Source organism: Gavia stellata, chromosome 33 (genome assembly GCF_030936135.1).
Source record: "Gavia stellata isolate bGavSte3 chromosome 33, bGavSte3.hap2, whole genome shotgun sequence".
Taxonomy (NCBI): Eukaryota; Metazoa; Chordata; class Aves; order Gaviiformes; family Gaviidae; genus Gavia; species Gavia stellata.
This window is the reverse complement of record NC_082626.1, coordinates 602,918-617,715: the sequence shown is the minus strand read 5'-3', so window position 1 is coordinate 617,715 and position 14,798 is coordinate 602,918. Positions and strand designations below refer to the sequence as shown.

At 64.1% G+C, this 14,798-nt stretch overlaps 2 protein-coding genes across 2 annotated transcripts; both read right to left on the bottom strand.

Annotated features, from left to right (window-relative positions):
• Positions 1 to 785: 785 nt before the first annotated feature.
• RFX5 (regulatory factor X5) lies at positions 786 to 6,540 on the bottom strand. The gene is given in 12 exon segments (XM_059832061.1): positions 786 to 1,442; positions 1,518 to 1,556; positions 1,558 to 1,779; positions 1,914 to 2,011; positions 2,199 to 2,400; positions 2,667 to 2,748; positions 3,120 to 3,236; positions 3,465 to 3,590; positions 3,757 to 3,839; positions 4,255 to 4,288; positions 4,935 to 5,065; positions 6,494 to 6,540. Coding segments are annotated over 11 exon segments (1,779 nt in total). The 5' UTR covers positions 5,054 to 5,065; positions 6,494 to 6,540.
• Positions 6,541 to 7,538: 998 nt separating this feature from the next.
• On the bottom strand, positions 7,539 to 13,977 carry LOC104256306 (methanethiol oxidase-like). The gene is made up of 11 exons (XM_059832402.1): positions 13,932 to 13,977; positions 11,784 to 11,896; positions 11,257 to 11,442; positions 10,511 to 10,631; positions 10,109 to 10,291; positions 9,363 to 9,541; positions 8,668 to 8,746; positions 8,445 to 8,566; positions 8,235 to 8,327; positions 7,876 to 7,994; positions 7,539 to 7,701 (listed from the first exon to the last, which is right to left on the bottom strand). The coding sequence occupies exons 1-11, from the start codon at positions 13,936 to 13,938 to the stop codon at positions 7,539 to 7,541; spliced, it is 1,365 nt and encodes a 454-aa protein (XP_059688385.1). The 5' UTR covers positions 13,939 to 13,977.
• Positions 13,978 to 14,798: the final 821 nt, after the last annotated feature.

Below are 14,798 nucleotides of genomic sequence, written 5' to 3'. Positions count from 1 at the left end.
CTGCTGCCGCGGGGATCCCCGGCGGCGGCGCGGCGCTCACCTGCGCGGGGCCGCGGCGGAGCGGCGCGGGCCGGGCCGGGCCGGGTCGGGTCGGGCCGGCGGAGCGGCGGGGGCAGGCGCAGGCCCCGGCGGCCCGGGCTGCCCGCGGCGCCGCCTGACGGGGCTGAGGGGGCGGGCGGGCCTGGCCACCCGCGAGCGCCCCCTGCCGGCCCGGCGGCACCCGCGCGCGCGGGGGGCGGGGCGGGGCGAGGGGGCGGGGCCTCGGGGCGAGGGGGCGGGGCCTCGGGGCGGGGGGGGCGGGGCCTCGGGGCGAGGGGGCGGGGCCTCGGGGCGGGCGCCCGAGCGCTTGGCGAAAACCGGCGCTTTTTCGGTGGAAACCGCCTCTGCCGCTACCGCCGCGCCCGGGAGCCCACATCCCCTCGGCGGGGAAAGGGAGGCACGGCTCCGCGCCCCCCCCACCCCCCCGGGCCCGCGTCCACGCGTGACCCCGCGTCCACGCGTGACCGCGCCCCCCCCCCCGCTGGAGGCCGTGGCAGCCGCTCCGCCTGTTCGATACCACCCGCGGCCTCACACCCCCCCCCCCCCCCCAGCCGGGGCTGGACCGACCCGCGGCACCGGTCCCCCTGCCCCGGGACCCCCCGCCCCCCCCCACGCGGGGCAGCCGGAGCCCCAGCGCTGCCCCCGACCCGCCGCGGGCCACAGACAGGACAGACGGACGGACGGACAGAGTGATCGGGTTTTAATGCCGGGGCGCACCCCCACCCGCGGGGTGCCGGGGGGGGCCCCTAAGTGCCAGGGTGGGCGCAGAGCCCCGCCCGCCCCGGTGAGCCCCCCCGGGGCGTGGGGGCACGGGGGCACGCGCCCAACTGCTGGGGGGCCGCAGCAGCAGACCCCGCCTGCGTCTGTCCATGGCACTGCGTGGGGGGGCCGCCCCCGTCCCGGGGGGCACAGGAGCCCCCCGCGTCACCCAGGGGGGACCCGGCCTCGCCTGGGCTCCGCTGTGCCGCCGCCGCCACCTCCTCGGCGTCCGGCTCGCGGCCATCGGCCACCTTGGCGCTGCTCCTGCCGTCATGGATGACGCTGACCTGGGTGGGCAGGGGGCCCCCGGCCGGGCTGTCCCCAAGGGGGCTGGTGGCACCGCCACCGCCGGGCGAGCCACCACCGCCATCGGCAGCCGGAGCCGCCCCGCAGCGAAGCTCCGCCGTCTCCCCCGGGGACCCCGCGCCCCCTTCCTCCGGCCTCTTCCGCGGCCGCCCGCGTCTCCGCTTCCGCGGGGCGGTGTCGCCGGCCGGCTCCGGGGGACGCTTGGTGGCCTTGGGGCGCTGCGAGTCCTGGGGGCCGGGACCCTCGCCGCCCCCCGCGCTCCGGGGGTTGGCGGGGCTCTCGGCCGCGGGGACACCCACGCCGGGCAGCAGCACGTTGAGGACGGGGACGGCGGCTTGCTGGCTCAGCAGCCCCGCCGCCCCGTTGGCCCCCGGGGCCAGCCCCAGGGGCAGGGAGGGGGAGGCTGTGCCCACCGGCAGCGGCAGGGCCACCTTGACCGTGCCCCCCAGGGGGGGCGGCCGTGATTTTGGGCGCCAGGACGGGAGGGGAGGAGCGGACGGCCGCGGCACCGGGCGCCGTGGGTCGCTCCCCCGGCGGGATGCGGGGCAGGAGCAGGGGCAGGCGGGCGACCAGGGCGTTCACCTGGGGGCTGCTGGCCGCCTTGGGGGGCTCCGGGGGCTTCTTCTTCTCGGGCCGGGGCGGGCCGGGGGGCTTGGGGCCGCTCTCCTTCTTGATCTGCAGGCAGAGAGAGGTGTTGGCAGGGGGGGACGTCGTGGCGGAGCCAGGCTGCTTCCCCAAGCCTGCCCCCGCCTTGCTGAGCGGGGGACCCGGGGGTCCCGGCTCCCCACCCGGCCTCGGCGGGGTCTCACCTGCCCCGGGCTCCCGTCGCCGCTCTCGGAGGTGTCCAGGCCGTTCTTCTTCGCCGTCGGTGGGGTCCGACTCTCGCGGTGGATCTTCTCCGCGCTCTCTGTGGGCGCACAGAAGGTGATGAAGGGGGGACGCCCCCCCGGCCCCTCTGCGCTCACCCGCGCCGCGGGCAGCTGGACGGGGACACTGCATCCCGGGGGGACGCCACCTCCCAAACCCTCTGTGCCCCTCGGGGTCTGAGTGAGCCCAAGGCGGGGTGAGCGGGGCCGGGGCTCCACCCCACCCACCTGAGACCACCATGGCCATGACCAGGTCGGCGCGGGCTGAGCGGGAGCTGATGATGTGCTGCTGGATGAGGAACTGGGCCACCTCCACGATGTTGTTGAAGGAGCGCTTGAGGATCTTCTCAGCCCAGTCGCAGGTCAGGGCGCAGGCCGCCTCCATCACCTCGCTGTTGTAGGACTGCACCAGGTCCGTCAGCTCCGACTGCTGCCGGCGGGACAAGCCGTGAGCCCCCGCGGCACGGGACAGGACGCCCCGGATACGAACGGAGCCTGATCCCGACACCCCGGCAGGTCACAAGCCTGCAGGTCCTCGTCCACGCTGGGGGAGGCTCACGGGACAGGACAGAACCCGCTCGCAGAGAGGGCATCCCTCCACCCCCGCCTTCGTTACATCTAACGAGCGAGGAGGTTCGTTACCCTGCCAAAAGAGGGCCGGCGAACCCCAAGCCACGGAGACAGCAGAGGACTTACGGTCTCCGTCACTTTGAGGTCCAGGCTGGGCAGGGGCGGCAGGCTGACCACCGTCTTCCTCCGGATCCCGCTGTAGCAGTACGTTTGGCAGGGTTAAGGTGTTTCGCTGTCACACGAACGCGGCCGCGACAGGTTACAACTCAAAGGGGTGCGGCTGCGGGGCTCACGATAGGCGTGTCCTGCAGGAGGGACAGCAGCCAGCCCCCTGCCCACCAGGAGCTCCCCCCAGGCCGCCCCGAGTGTGCAAGGACGGGGCAACTCCAAGCCCTTCTCAGACAACAGAGCTGAACCTTCAAGAGCCGAAAATCCAGGAACCGGACCCTCTTAGAAGCTACAAAATACCACCTTGTGCATAGGCTTATAAATGGGAAAAACTGGAGCAGCAGCAGCTGTCGCCACCAGTCCGAGCAGCTCCCCGGGCTTCCCTGGCCAGCCAGGCAGGCAGAAGGATATTTCGACTGTCCTCGGCCTCCCAGGCGTCGGGCTTTGATGTTTGGGAAGATCTCCCGGATGATCTTGCCGAAATTGGCGGCGCTCAGAGGGCGACAGCAGAGGTTATCGCAGTATCGCCTGCCGGGGAGAGCTGCAGGTTAAAGCCGTCGAGCCCTTCTCGCTGCCTTCCGGATGTACCCGCTTCTCCCCGCAGATGTGGCCGTTTCAGGAAGGTTGTGCATGGCCATTCCCAAAAAAACCCCAGGCGCTCGCTGCCCTCTGAACCAACCTCCCCGCCGGGCTTCGCTCGACAAGCCTGGCCCCGGGGAGAGAGGCTCCTCGCGCTAGGCCGGCCCCTGCGCTCACTTGTAGGCGTCGTAGACGTCCTGCTTGGGCAGGCAGGTGTCTGTGTGCTCTTCCAGGTGGTTCCGGATCCAGTTGCATGCGTGCATGTACTCGGCCGTGCTCAGCGAGCTCAGGTCCAGGCTACCGCTGCTCCCGTGGGAGCCCAAGAACAACATTTAATTAGCGGAGAAGTGGCACAAGCAGGACAGGAAAAGGCAGAGCCATGGCAATCTCCCCCTGGCCTCTCGCCATCTGTGTCCCCCACCATCATCCTGCTTTCCCGAACATGGCCCCGGCTCTCTCCGGCACCCACCTCTTCTCCCCCAAGCTTGGTCCCGACGGCAGCTGCAGGTAGAGGTAGAGCTTCTCGTTGTCTGAAAACTTCTGGACATCTTGCTACGGTCAAAGGGTCCACAGGGAGGGGGAGAACGGACCAGAGACAAAGAAAGGTTAAGGATCCAAAATAAGGAAGAGCTGATGCAGTGACTGATGGGCACTGAAACCTGAGCATCTCTGTCAGCATGAACACAGCCTGCGCGCGAGGGAACCGGGTAAACAAAGTCACGGAACGGCTCCTCGAGGGGACTGGAAAGGGTTGTCCCACGCAGGGCTGGGGGAGTGGGTGCTGCCCCCGGGCAGGGTGATCAAGGCGTTCTCGGGGCTAATCCCCGCAGCCAGATCCTGACCCGATGGGAAACGGGATCAGGCAAAACGCAGGGTTCAGTTTATAGGATGGGAGCGGCAGCTCATTAGAGAGGTAGAGACACGTCGTTCCCACACCCTCAGCACAACGTGCCGCAGAGGCACTCACCAGGATGGAGTCGACTTTGTTCTGCACGGATTTGCTGCGTGGGACAGAGACAAAAGGCGTTAGCGCAGAGCAGGACGACACTGCAGCACCTGGGGCATTCCTCAACCCGCCACAGCCGCTGCCCGGGGCTCCCGAGGACAGCACTGTCCCCGGGCCCTACCAGACCCCCCACACGTGCACCCCGGCGTGAGCGGCAATGCCAGGATGGGGACACCGGAGCACCAAAAGCCAAAGGCTGCCTGCACCCATGGGTCAGCGCAGCCCGTTCTCCCCATGCTCCGGGTTTCCCTGTGTACCCACAACCCCGCTCTAGAGGTGTGTGCTCTACCCTAACCCCAGTGAGAGCAGAGCAGGGGTAAAACCACATCCCACGGGGTCGTGGCAGATCACTCTGCGCTACCATGAAACCCTGAATTGATTTTGCACCCAAGACAGACAGCAAGCCGCCAGCAGCACAGCACGGGGCTGCACTGTGTACAGCACCCAGCACGGGACCGAGCAGGGCACGCCTGAGGCCATGCCACTCCGCAGCACCATTGCCAACCCTGCAAGGCACCACAACGCTTATCCCTTCAGTCCCTGGGGCTGCAAATTAATCAACCTTATTAAATTAACCCACATTTGGTAACACTCAGATTTACTGGAAGAGCTGCCCGGGGAAAAGTGAGCGCTGCCCTTACGAGATGGCGCTCTTCAGCTCCTGCAGCAGCGTGCTTGACTCGGTCGTGCTGCCCCGGGAGCTGCTGGGTGACAAACTTCCCTTTCTGGCAGCTCGGGCGCTCAGCTCTTCGTCAGCCATGACATTTGGTTCCTGTTGGGAGGCAAACCCCAAAATTTCAACTAAAAAAAGAGGAAGAAAAACCCTTCAGCGTCGTTAAGCCCCCACCGGGCACCCGCAGGGCTGACCTCCGGCTGCCTGCACCCAGGCTGGGCTCAGGGAGGGAGACAGGGCAGAGCGGGGTGGCTGTGGGGCTCGGTGCAGCCCGAAACCTGCCCACCCTCAGCCCCTGTCTGTCCTGGTCTGAAGACGAGCCCCGGCAACTCGGGCCGAGCTCCATCAGCCAGACACGAGCCACCAATGGACGCGGAAATGGCCCCAGCGGTCCCAGGAGGGGCGTCTCCAGCAGCAGAGACCGCGACCAGCGCCGGGTACCCCAGTCCTGGCAGGGGACAGGGGTGCTGGGGGGCACCGGAGAGCGGCCGTGGCCCAGCGTGCCCAGGAGGCGACCGGAAGGGCTGGTCCCCGCAGGCCTGGTGTGCCCCAGGCTGGGGATGCTGAGGGGGACCACGACAGTCCCACGGGTCCTGGGGCATGGATGCAAGTCCCCAGGGGCGCGGGGACAGGAGAACAGGGATGATGGGGGCAGCAGGAGGGCAGGTCCCCAGGGACTGGGACAGCGGGAGGGCAGGTCCCCAGAGACAGGGACAGTGGGAGGGCACGTCCCCAGAGACAGGGACAGCGGGAGGGCAGGTCCCCGGGGACTGGGGGACAGGGGCAGCAGGAGGGCAGGTCCCCAGGGACAGCGGGAGGACAGGTCCCCAGGGACAGCGGGACAGGGGGAGGACAGGTCCCCAGGGACTGGGGGACAGGGACAGTGGGACAGCAGGTCCCCAGGGACAGGGACTGCGGGAGGACAGGTCCCCAGGGTGCAAGGACAGGGACAGTGGGAGGGCAGGTCCCCAGGGACATGGGGACAGGGGCGGCAGGAGGACAGGTCCCCAGGGACAGGGACAGCAGGAGGGCAGGTCCCCAGGGACAGGGACAGCGGGAGAACAGGTCCCCAGGGACTGGGGGACAGGGACAGCGGGAGGACAGGTCCCCAGGGACATGGGGACAGGGGCGGCGGGAGGACAGGTCCCCAGGGACATGGGGACAGGGACAGCGGGAGGACAGGTCCCCAGGGACATGGGGACAGGGGCGGCGGGAGGACAGGTCCCCGGGGACATGGGGACAGGGGCGGCGGGAGGACAGGTCCCCAGGGACATGGGGACAGGGGCGGCGGGAGGACAGGTCCCCGGGGACAGGGACACAAACAGGGCAGGTCGAGGGGGGACGAGAGCTCTGCGACAGCGCAGCCCCGCCAGTGCCGGCCGCCGCGGAGGGGACGGGGACGGGGACGGGGGCAGCCGCGCCGCGGGCCGGGCAGCACCGGGCCAGGCCCGGCAGAGCCGCGGTCGCACCGGGCCGGACCGCCCCCCCCGCGCCCCGCAGGCCCGAGGGGCCCCGACCCGCACCCACCTGCGGGCGGCTACAGCCGGGGCGCGTCCCGCCTCGTGCCGGGCCGGTCCGGGCCGGGTCAGTCCGGTTCGGTCCGGTCCCCGCCACGTGCCGCTACCCCCGCGCGCAACAGGAACCGAAAGTGCTGCGCCCCACCGGGACGCGCCCGCGGGCCGCGCCGGCCGCTTTTTTCTGATTGGCTGCGGCGCCGCCGGTCAGCCCGGATACTGCGCTCGCCTTTAATGCGATTGGCTGCTCTGGCTTTCCTACCCGGATACAAGCGGGATCGGTCTCCTGAGTGGCCGCGCGCGAGCTGAAGTCTGCCTAGTAACAGGCTTCCGATTGGTGGGGCGGGAGGAGGCAGCACTCGCCTAAACGAGCCTGTGCGCGTGCAGTGCGTGTGCGTGCAACAGCTGCGCGTGCAGCGCCCGTGCAAGGGGTTGTGGCGCGCGCAATGGGCGCGCGCGTGCACGCATGCGGCGCAGGGGCGTGTGGCGTGCGCAGCGCGTCCGCGTGTGCAACACGTGTGCAATGCGTGCGTGCTTGCAACGCGCCTGCGCCCCGCCCGCGCGCAACGCGTTCAGGCCTGCAGCGGGTGTCCGGGCGGTGCATCGCGCAGCGCGGGTCTGAGCGTGCACGGCGGGTGCGCACGCCACGCCTGCGTGCAGGCAGTATGCGCCCGCACTGTCTGCATGCGCCGGGCACTGCGCGTGCGATGCGTGCGCAGCCCGTGTTCGTGCAAGCCGGAGGCTCCCGCTCCTGGTGCATAAATGCTTTTCCGGGAGCGAACGCTCCCTTAGGAAAATCCCGGTCGTTGAGGGGAGGTTCGCGGTGTCGCGTCCCTGGTTTTGGTCACGCGCTCGTTTCGCGGCTCCTGAAAACGGTTTAAAACTGGGATTTGAGGCGAGGAGCGCAGCTGCTGCGGAGGACGGCAACCTCTCGGTTTTATTCAAGCAAGCGCGGGGTGCACGCATCACCGGCGGTTTGCTGAGCGCGCGAAGCTCCCGAAGCCCTCGTGCTCTGGGATTTTGGGGTGCGGAGAGGCTTTGGGGGCGGCAGAAGGCGGCTAGACCCAAATGTCGGAGGTGCAGTCCCCGCCGGGGTAGCGGATCTCGTGCGCCAGGCAGGGCCCGTCGGGCTCCTTCCCAAAATCCACCAGGAAGCTCTCGTTGACCGCCAGGCCGCCCTGCTCCGTGTCCACGTCCAGCTGCAGCATGACGGAGCCGTCCCTGCGGAGGGGCGAGAGCGGGGTGCTGGGGGCAGCCGGGCATCACCGCCGCCCCGTGGCGGGGACCCGCCCCTGCCTCCAAGGGGCTGCCAAAATCCGGTCCCCGAGCCGCGGGGTCCGCGCCTCCCGCCTGGCGAGCTCGTACGATCGTCCTCGTTTATCAAAGTTTTCTTACCTGACAAGGTCGGGGTAGAACTGCCTGTCCCAGGCGCTGTAGAGGGACGTGGTGACGTACAGCCTCTTCCCGTCCAAGCTGAGCTGGATCATCTGGGGTCCCCCCGGCACCCTCTTCCCCTGGGAGCAGGAGGAGGAGCAGACGTGCTGCTGGAGGGTGCTGGACCGGGGATGCCTCTGCCTCCCCCAGACCAGCGGTGCGGGACGCCACGTGCGCCCGGTGGGACCCCAGCCCGGCCACCACCGCCGGGAGCCGCGGAGACGTCACCGTCCCCCCACCGGCATCGCTCAAGGCGGAGGTGGGACCGAGCAGACGGTGGGGGCGATGCCGTGGGATTTTGGGGAGACGGCCGAGCTCACCTTGATGAAAAATGGGTCTGGCTGGCTCTGCAGCTCTTCATCCCCGCACACGGTCACGGGTCCTCCCTTGGTGATGCTGCCACCCACGAAGACCTGCAAGAGACCAGAGGTCTGGGTGGCAGAGACAGCGAGGATGGGGCTGATCCCAGCCGTCCCCAAGAGAGGGAGGAAAAGCGTCGGGATGTGACCGGGAGCCTGCTGCTGCCTCACCTGCCCCACCAGCTTGGGCTTGCGGGTGTCGGAGATGTCGTACTGGCGGATGTCTCCGTGCAGCCAGTTGCTGAAGTACAGGAACTTGTCGTCCAGCGAGATGAGGATGTCGGTGATGAAGCCTTGGGGAGGGTACGACAGAGCTGCACAAACAGGCGGCAGCACCAGCAGCACGCGGGGAAGCCAGGGAGCCCCTCGGCACCCAGCCCAGGGATACACTGACCTGGCATGTCCGGGAGGAGCCATCCCTCCACCTTCTTGCTGGGGACTTGGATCACCTTCTCGGCCGCCCAGTCTCCTCGCTGCAGGAGGTGCAGGACAGAGCACGGCCCCGGGGGGCTCAGCGTGCGCGGCAGAGGCAGGGTAAGGCCCCATGCTAGGGCGGATGCTGCGTGCACGCGGCTACCACCTCTTGTCTCTGGCTGCAGCTCAGCCACTTTGCCAGCTGCGGGAAACCTCATCTCTGGCTCTGCGGAGCCACGGGGAAGATGGGCTCTGGGACCTGAGGAAGGGCTTTGGCAGCCAAAAACTTGTCTAATTTTCTAGCTAGATTAGCTGGTTTGGTGAAAGATGTTCTCTCTCCTCGCCCGGTTTGTCATTACACACAACAACAGACGCCGAGAAGAACATTGCTTGGGCTGTTGTAAATCCACAACAAAGGTATAAATAAATCTCCTTTAAATTAACTCATTTCAGCCTAAACTGCTACCAGTCAGAACAAGTCCTCTGGTGAGATTACCCCAAGCCAGCTCATGTTCTGGGTGCAGAGAGGCGGCTGCACAGCACGGGGAGGTTGGGACCAGAGTTGGGCTGGGAGGATGGCGGGGGATGCGGGAAGCGGGATGCCACACGGAGTCATGCAGCTCGGACAACCAAGGGGCAGCACCCCTTTTCCACTAACCCTGGGGGAGCACGTACCTCGGTCTTGTAGAAGCGGTGGATGGCACTGCTGATGGTGCAGCCCACGTAGCCCTCGGCGGCATCGGGGTTGTGGAGGAAGCGGATCTCCAGGGGGGCCGCGTCCTCGCCCACGTCGATGGCCTGGACGTAGGTGTGCGTGGTCCAGTCCCACACGTTGAGGCGGCGTCCGTAGCGCCCTGGGAGGGAGGGTCAGAGGGGACGCTGCGAGGCGCAGGGTCTCAAGGAGATGTGCTACGGCTTTGGGTGAGTCCTCAGCCCCTTTAGCTCCCTGCAGGGACAACCCCATGGTCTCTGCACCAGCACACGCCGGTGACTTTGGACCTTGGCAAAAGCCACGGGAAGGTGCCCACCATCCAACGGGGACCATCTCGCTAGGACGGGGCTGGGAAGGGCAGCGTAACCTTTGAGGGGGAGCTGGGCTGAGATGGGGCTTCATCCTTCATCCCTACAGCCGAAATCCAACCCCACATACAGCTCAACAGCAGAATTTATGGACTGTCTTGGGTTGAACTTCTGGTGCTTGCAACTAAAGTGTGTTCAGTGGGCCGGGCTTGTCTTTTTTAAATCCATGGGATCTCTAGGAATTGATGTGAAATTTGTTTTGCAAGCAGACTGTCTTGGACAATTTTATCTATGTCCATTAGACTGCCAGCTCTCACTAGCAACTGAAGAGGGTTGAAATTTGGCCTTCTTGCAGTCCTGCTCAGCATCTCTCTCCCGGAGGATTTAAACAATGTTCTCACCTTTCTTCAGATCGTTTGGGTCAAACCCGTATCCCAGGCATTTTGGGATTCCCCATTCAGTGCTGATCAGGACGTTATGGCGTGGCTGGTACCAGAAGTCGTAACCCATTGGGGGGATCTTCTCCCCTTTCTCCCAGTTCCCCTTGATCTCGAAGGTCTCTCCGTCCAGCAGAATAAAGCCGCCTGATGCAGAAACAAAACCACATCGGTAGTGAGGAAATCATCCAGATTAACAGTTTACGTGTTATAAAACAAGCAGGGACAGACAGACCAACCCGTTGCAGCCCAGGCTGCTGAACGGGCTGGGAGTCCTGGACAAAGCCTCCAGGACAGCTCTGGATGTGGGGACTGTTCCTCCTGTCCCGGCACCCTCTCCCTGGGGGACTGGGGGGACTGGGGTACCTTTCCCGCTGCCGGCCGGGTCTCCTAGGGTGCTGATCATGATTTCACCGCTGCCCAGGCAGTGGGAGGTGTGGGGGTAGCCCAGGTTGCACTTCCAGAAGACATCCTCTGAGTTGACAACCTGCCGGGGAGTTCGCAGGCACCGTCACATCCTCCGTGCCGGGCTGTCCCAGGCGAGAAGGGTGTTTGCTGCTGCGCTGAACGCAGGTTCACGAGCCTGGTGTTACCCTGTGGTGCAGCCGGGCAGCTCCTGCCTGACTTCAAGATGGGACTTGCTGTGCAGCCAGAGGGGCTGAGAGCACTTGAGCTGGGGCAGAGCGTGCACGGTCCCGCGTCCCCAGGCATGCCAGCACATGGGGTGGCTGCTGCGCTCACCCCGAGAAGCTGGCTGAGGCCGCCCTCGCACACCCAGGCGTGGGGCAAAGTGCAGGCAGGTGCCCGGGGCTCCTTCAGAGACACACGCCGCAGGTGAGACATGGACTGTAAACCCGACAGGCAGTGCTGTGCCTGGCACCCGGCGTGTCCTGGTCCCCTCCTGCACAGAGCTAGACGGGGATCTCGGTATTTGCACATCAGCAGGAGAACAACCACCTTCCACAGCCTTCCCATACTGTCATCCAGACATTAGGGTCCTGCCAAGCTCTTAGATGTACCCCAAAGCCTCTTTGCCAAGCTGTCACCACGGCCAGAAGCCACGATCCCAGACCTTTAGCCTTTCATGTGTATCGGCACCACCTCCCAGGTACCTTGAAAAGCCTGGGAGCTCGCAGGTCGGTTCCCACATCCACCACATAGATGCGGGAGGAGATGAAGCTGGGGAGGATCAGGCGGTTCCGCTTCTTGGTGGCGTCCCCGAAGCAGCTGCTGCAGGTGTTCCACCCCGAGTGGTGCAGCTCGTCCCCCAGGTTGGGCATGGGCAGGCGGTGGATCACCTGCGAAGCCCCAGCCCTGCTTACACTGGTCGTCCCTCTGCCAAGTGCAGGACCACAGGCAGACCGGGGAGCTCGGTGCATCGCAGACCCTGCCACAGGGTCAGGATGCCTCAGGCGAGTCTCACCCTACAGAGGGGAGCGACGGAGCACAGGGGGTCCTAAGGACGGGGTGTGAAGCGGACTTTACATAACTATCGTAAGCACAGGAAGGCTCAGAGAGCCTTGGGGAGAACTGGACAGCATCAGCCTTCGGTACCGAGCCAGCAGCTCTGGGGAGCGCGAAGAACAAGCACCGAGCTGTTTCCCCGGCCAGTGTAGCACCGAGATAAAGTGTTTGGTACCTGGCAATAGTGCAGAGATTTGGGGTTGACATCCACAGTGGCCAGAAAGTCAGGTTTCTTTCTCCCAGTGTTCCTGTAGATGCAGGGCACATACACAATCTCCTCCCGGGGACCTTTCAAGACAGAACCGTTGCACGAGCATCAGCAGAAACCTCATGTGACAGGATAAAAATCACGCAGAAGTCTCTGGCCAGACTGGATCTCCTTGCTGGGGAGCTGGTGTGTTCCCCCATATGTATGGGGCAGTTGGATCCCCATCTCTCTGCCGTACCAGAGGCACTAGGCTGGGCTCGGCTTGGAGGGGGCTGCCCTGTGGGGACTTGGGCTTATTCAGATCCCTTGCCCTGGGAAGGGATCTCTGGACCTCAGAGTCCTTAAGCAAGTCCATGCCTTTGGGATCACCCCATGCCTGCGAGGACATGCCAGCCCTTCCCCAGTCCCATCAGTCACTCGAATCAAACCACATCGTGTCTCATTTCCATCACACCTACACAGCAGAAGCCTTAAAAATACACAAGAAGTGCTTGCCAGACTGAAGTCAAAGGCAGAACGCGCCCCAAGCCCCTGTGCAGTCCAATAGTCCTACCGAGCGGCGAAAATCTACCGTGACGCGGTGGTGCAAGGTCTCCCTGCCTGCAGGGCATCCCGCTGGGAAAGGGAGAAGGGCTCTGCCCCAGGGATGTCCTTGCAGCGACAGGTCTACCACGCTCCCTGCTCCCCAAACAGGAGCTGCTGCCCTGGTAGCTGCTCCCCATAGCAAGCGTGATCAGCTTTGTTGGGAAATGGCTTTGCTCCGGGACCTGAGCACTGGCCAGCCCTCAAGCAAGTACATCCAGACCCCACTGAGTCTCCTTATCACTGCAGAGGTGGTACTTGCTCTCGGTTGTGTCAGGATAAAGTACTGCCAAAGCGAGGGCTAGCGGGGGAGAACTGGTTTTGGAAATGCCGAGGAAGAGAGAGTGGTGGGAAACAGACACAGAGAGGTGATTTGGGACCTTTGGATTTGACCCAAAACAGGTAATAGCTGGCTTTGCAACATGGTGCCTTTATAACCTTTATACAGTGGTGCCTGCGTCAGCCTTGGGTTTGAGAGCAGCTGCCGAGGGATCCCATCCCCGCAGCTGCAGTGGCACCAAAGTCAGGGTATGGGACACAGCCACAGAGCTCGCACAGCTCCCGAGGTATCCAAAGGACACCGAGCAGCTTCTCACCACCTGCTCGGGAGCCCAACCTGCCAGATGTCCGCATGGAAGAGCTTTTGGGGTGCCAGAGTTATTCGGCACCACTGAAGCAACCAGATAGTTCCCAAGGGAACTCGCCAGAGTAGCAGAGTCAATGGGATTTTGTGTGATTTGCTATTAATCTAAATCACTGTCCAGCCCTGCCAAGACGCAGGGATGTTTTAAAGACTCATCTCTTCATTGCTGTTTTCTTGGTTCAAAGACATTTCAGGGATAGGAATCACAGATCATTAGCAAGCTCCGGAGCTCTCTAAGTCAAGGATGTGTTTGCTGAGCCCTAGAGAAAAGGATTAAGGGAGGGATATCCAGAGACGATGCATTCATCAATCTCTTCACATCCTAGCACCAGTGTTTCGGCAATGCGGCAAGGATTCTCAGGCAAAGCGTCCAGACATGTAAGGAAGCAGCTCGTGAGGCAAAGCGTCCAGACACGTAAGGAAGCAGCTCGTGAGGCTGGTTTTTATACAAGGAGGTTTTGTCATGTTGTGATCCCAGCCATCAGGAGCAGAGTGCAATGAAAAATCGGATGGACCCCTCTCCCTCCCCAGGTTTACCTCTGCTGGTGGTGTTGTGGGGCTATAGCAATACAATTGCCTCTGGGAAACTTAAAAATCCCATTTGGTTTTGCACAGGGAAGCCACAGGTGACTTTGCTGCAGGCTACAACCCATCCCAAGCCATCACTAAACCTAAAAAGGTTTGTTCTGACACCAAGCTGTCATTATGCAATTGATGTTTGGCCTCAGGACAGGCCAGAAGCAAAACCATCGCCTCCCTAATGCTTGCTGGGAGCTTCCTTGGAGAATGGAGCTAATTGATAACGCCCTCTTGAAAGCATTGTTTTAATCTTCACCTAAGCCACAGAGGGCACAGGGCTCTACCCTGCCTGCCCTGGATTTCAGACTTGCCTTTCATCGCATCCAGAGGCGAGGCGAAACCAGGACCACACGCTCCACATTTTTCTGCGTTGAGAAGAACAGAAACAAAGAGAAATTAGATGACAACGAGTTCTTTTAATCCCCTTTTTATAAAGGAACTGCTCGCTGGAGTGGCTGCGCACACTCCCACTCTATGGCAATGTCTGAGGCAAACAAGGATGCCCACGTGCATCCAAATGACCCCCAGAAAAGTTTGGGGCTCTGGGCAGCCAAAAAGGCCAGTGATATATTCCTAATGCAGAAAGGTACAAGGCTCAGAGCCGCGTTTCTCCGCTTTGCCTCCCATCATGTCCCTGTGGGGGAGAGGAAGGGTTGCTCAACACGCGCAGGGCAACGCCAGGCTCGTATAGCCTCAAGGAGATGCCGAGAGCTCTGCGGTTCTTCTGCAAGGAGGAGGAGGAGGGGAGGCAGCGGGGAAGGAAGGCAGTATGGCTGGGCCACTGCACCGGAGGAGCCTCTGCAGGTGCCGGGAGCGGAGGGAGGGGAGAGGACTCTCCCTGGAGCCCCGTGGGGAGAGAGCATCCCTCCGCTGCAGGGTGAGGAGGGGGATGAGCTGAGCCCCAGGCTCTGCTCTGCGGCTCCTCCCGACCCTCTTTGGGATGGCCACACTTCGCTGTGCCTTGCTTTGGGGGCATTAATGCAACGCTTTCGCGCAGAAAGCTGTTTCCCCCCAAGACGTTCAGGGCTCGAGGCGTCAGCCTCCCCGCCAGCCCCTAGCACCGTCCTGGGAGCCCCCGTCACGCTGCTGCGGCTCTCTGGGGCACTTCGAACCCTGCACCTCGTTCTCTTTGTAACTGCTGAGAAAATGGTCCTTAATGCAGTTGAACGAGAGCTTGT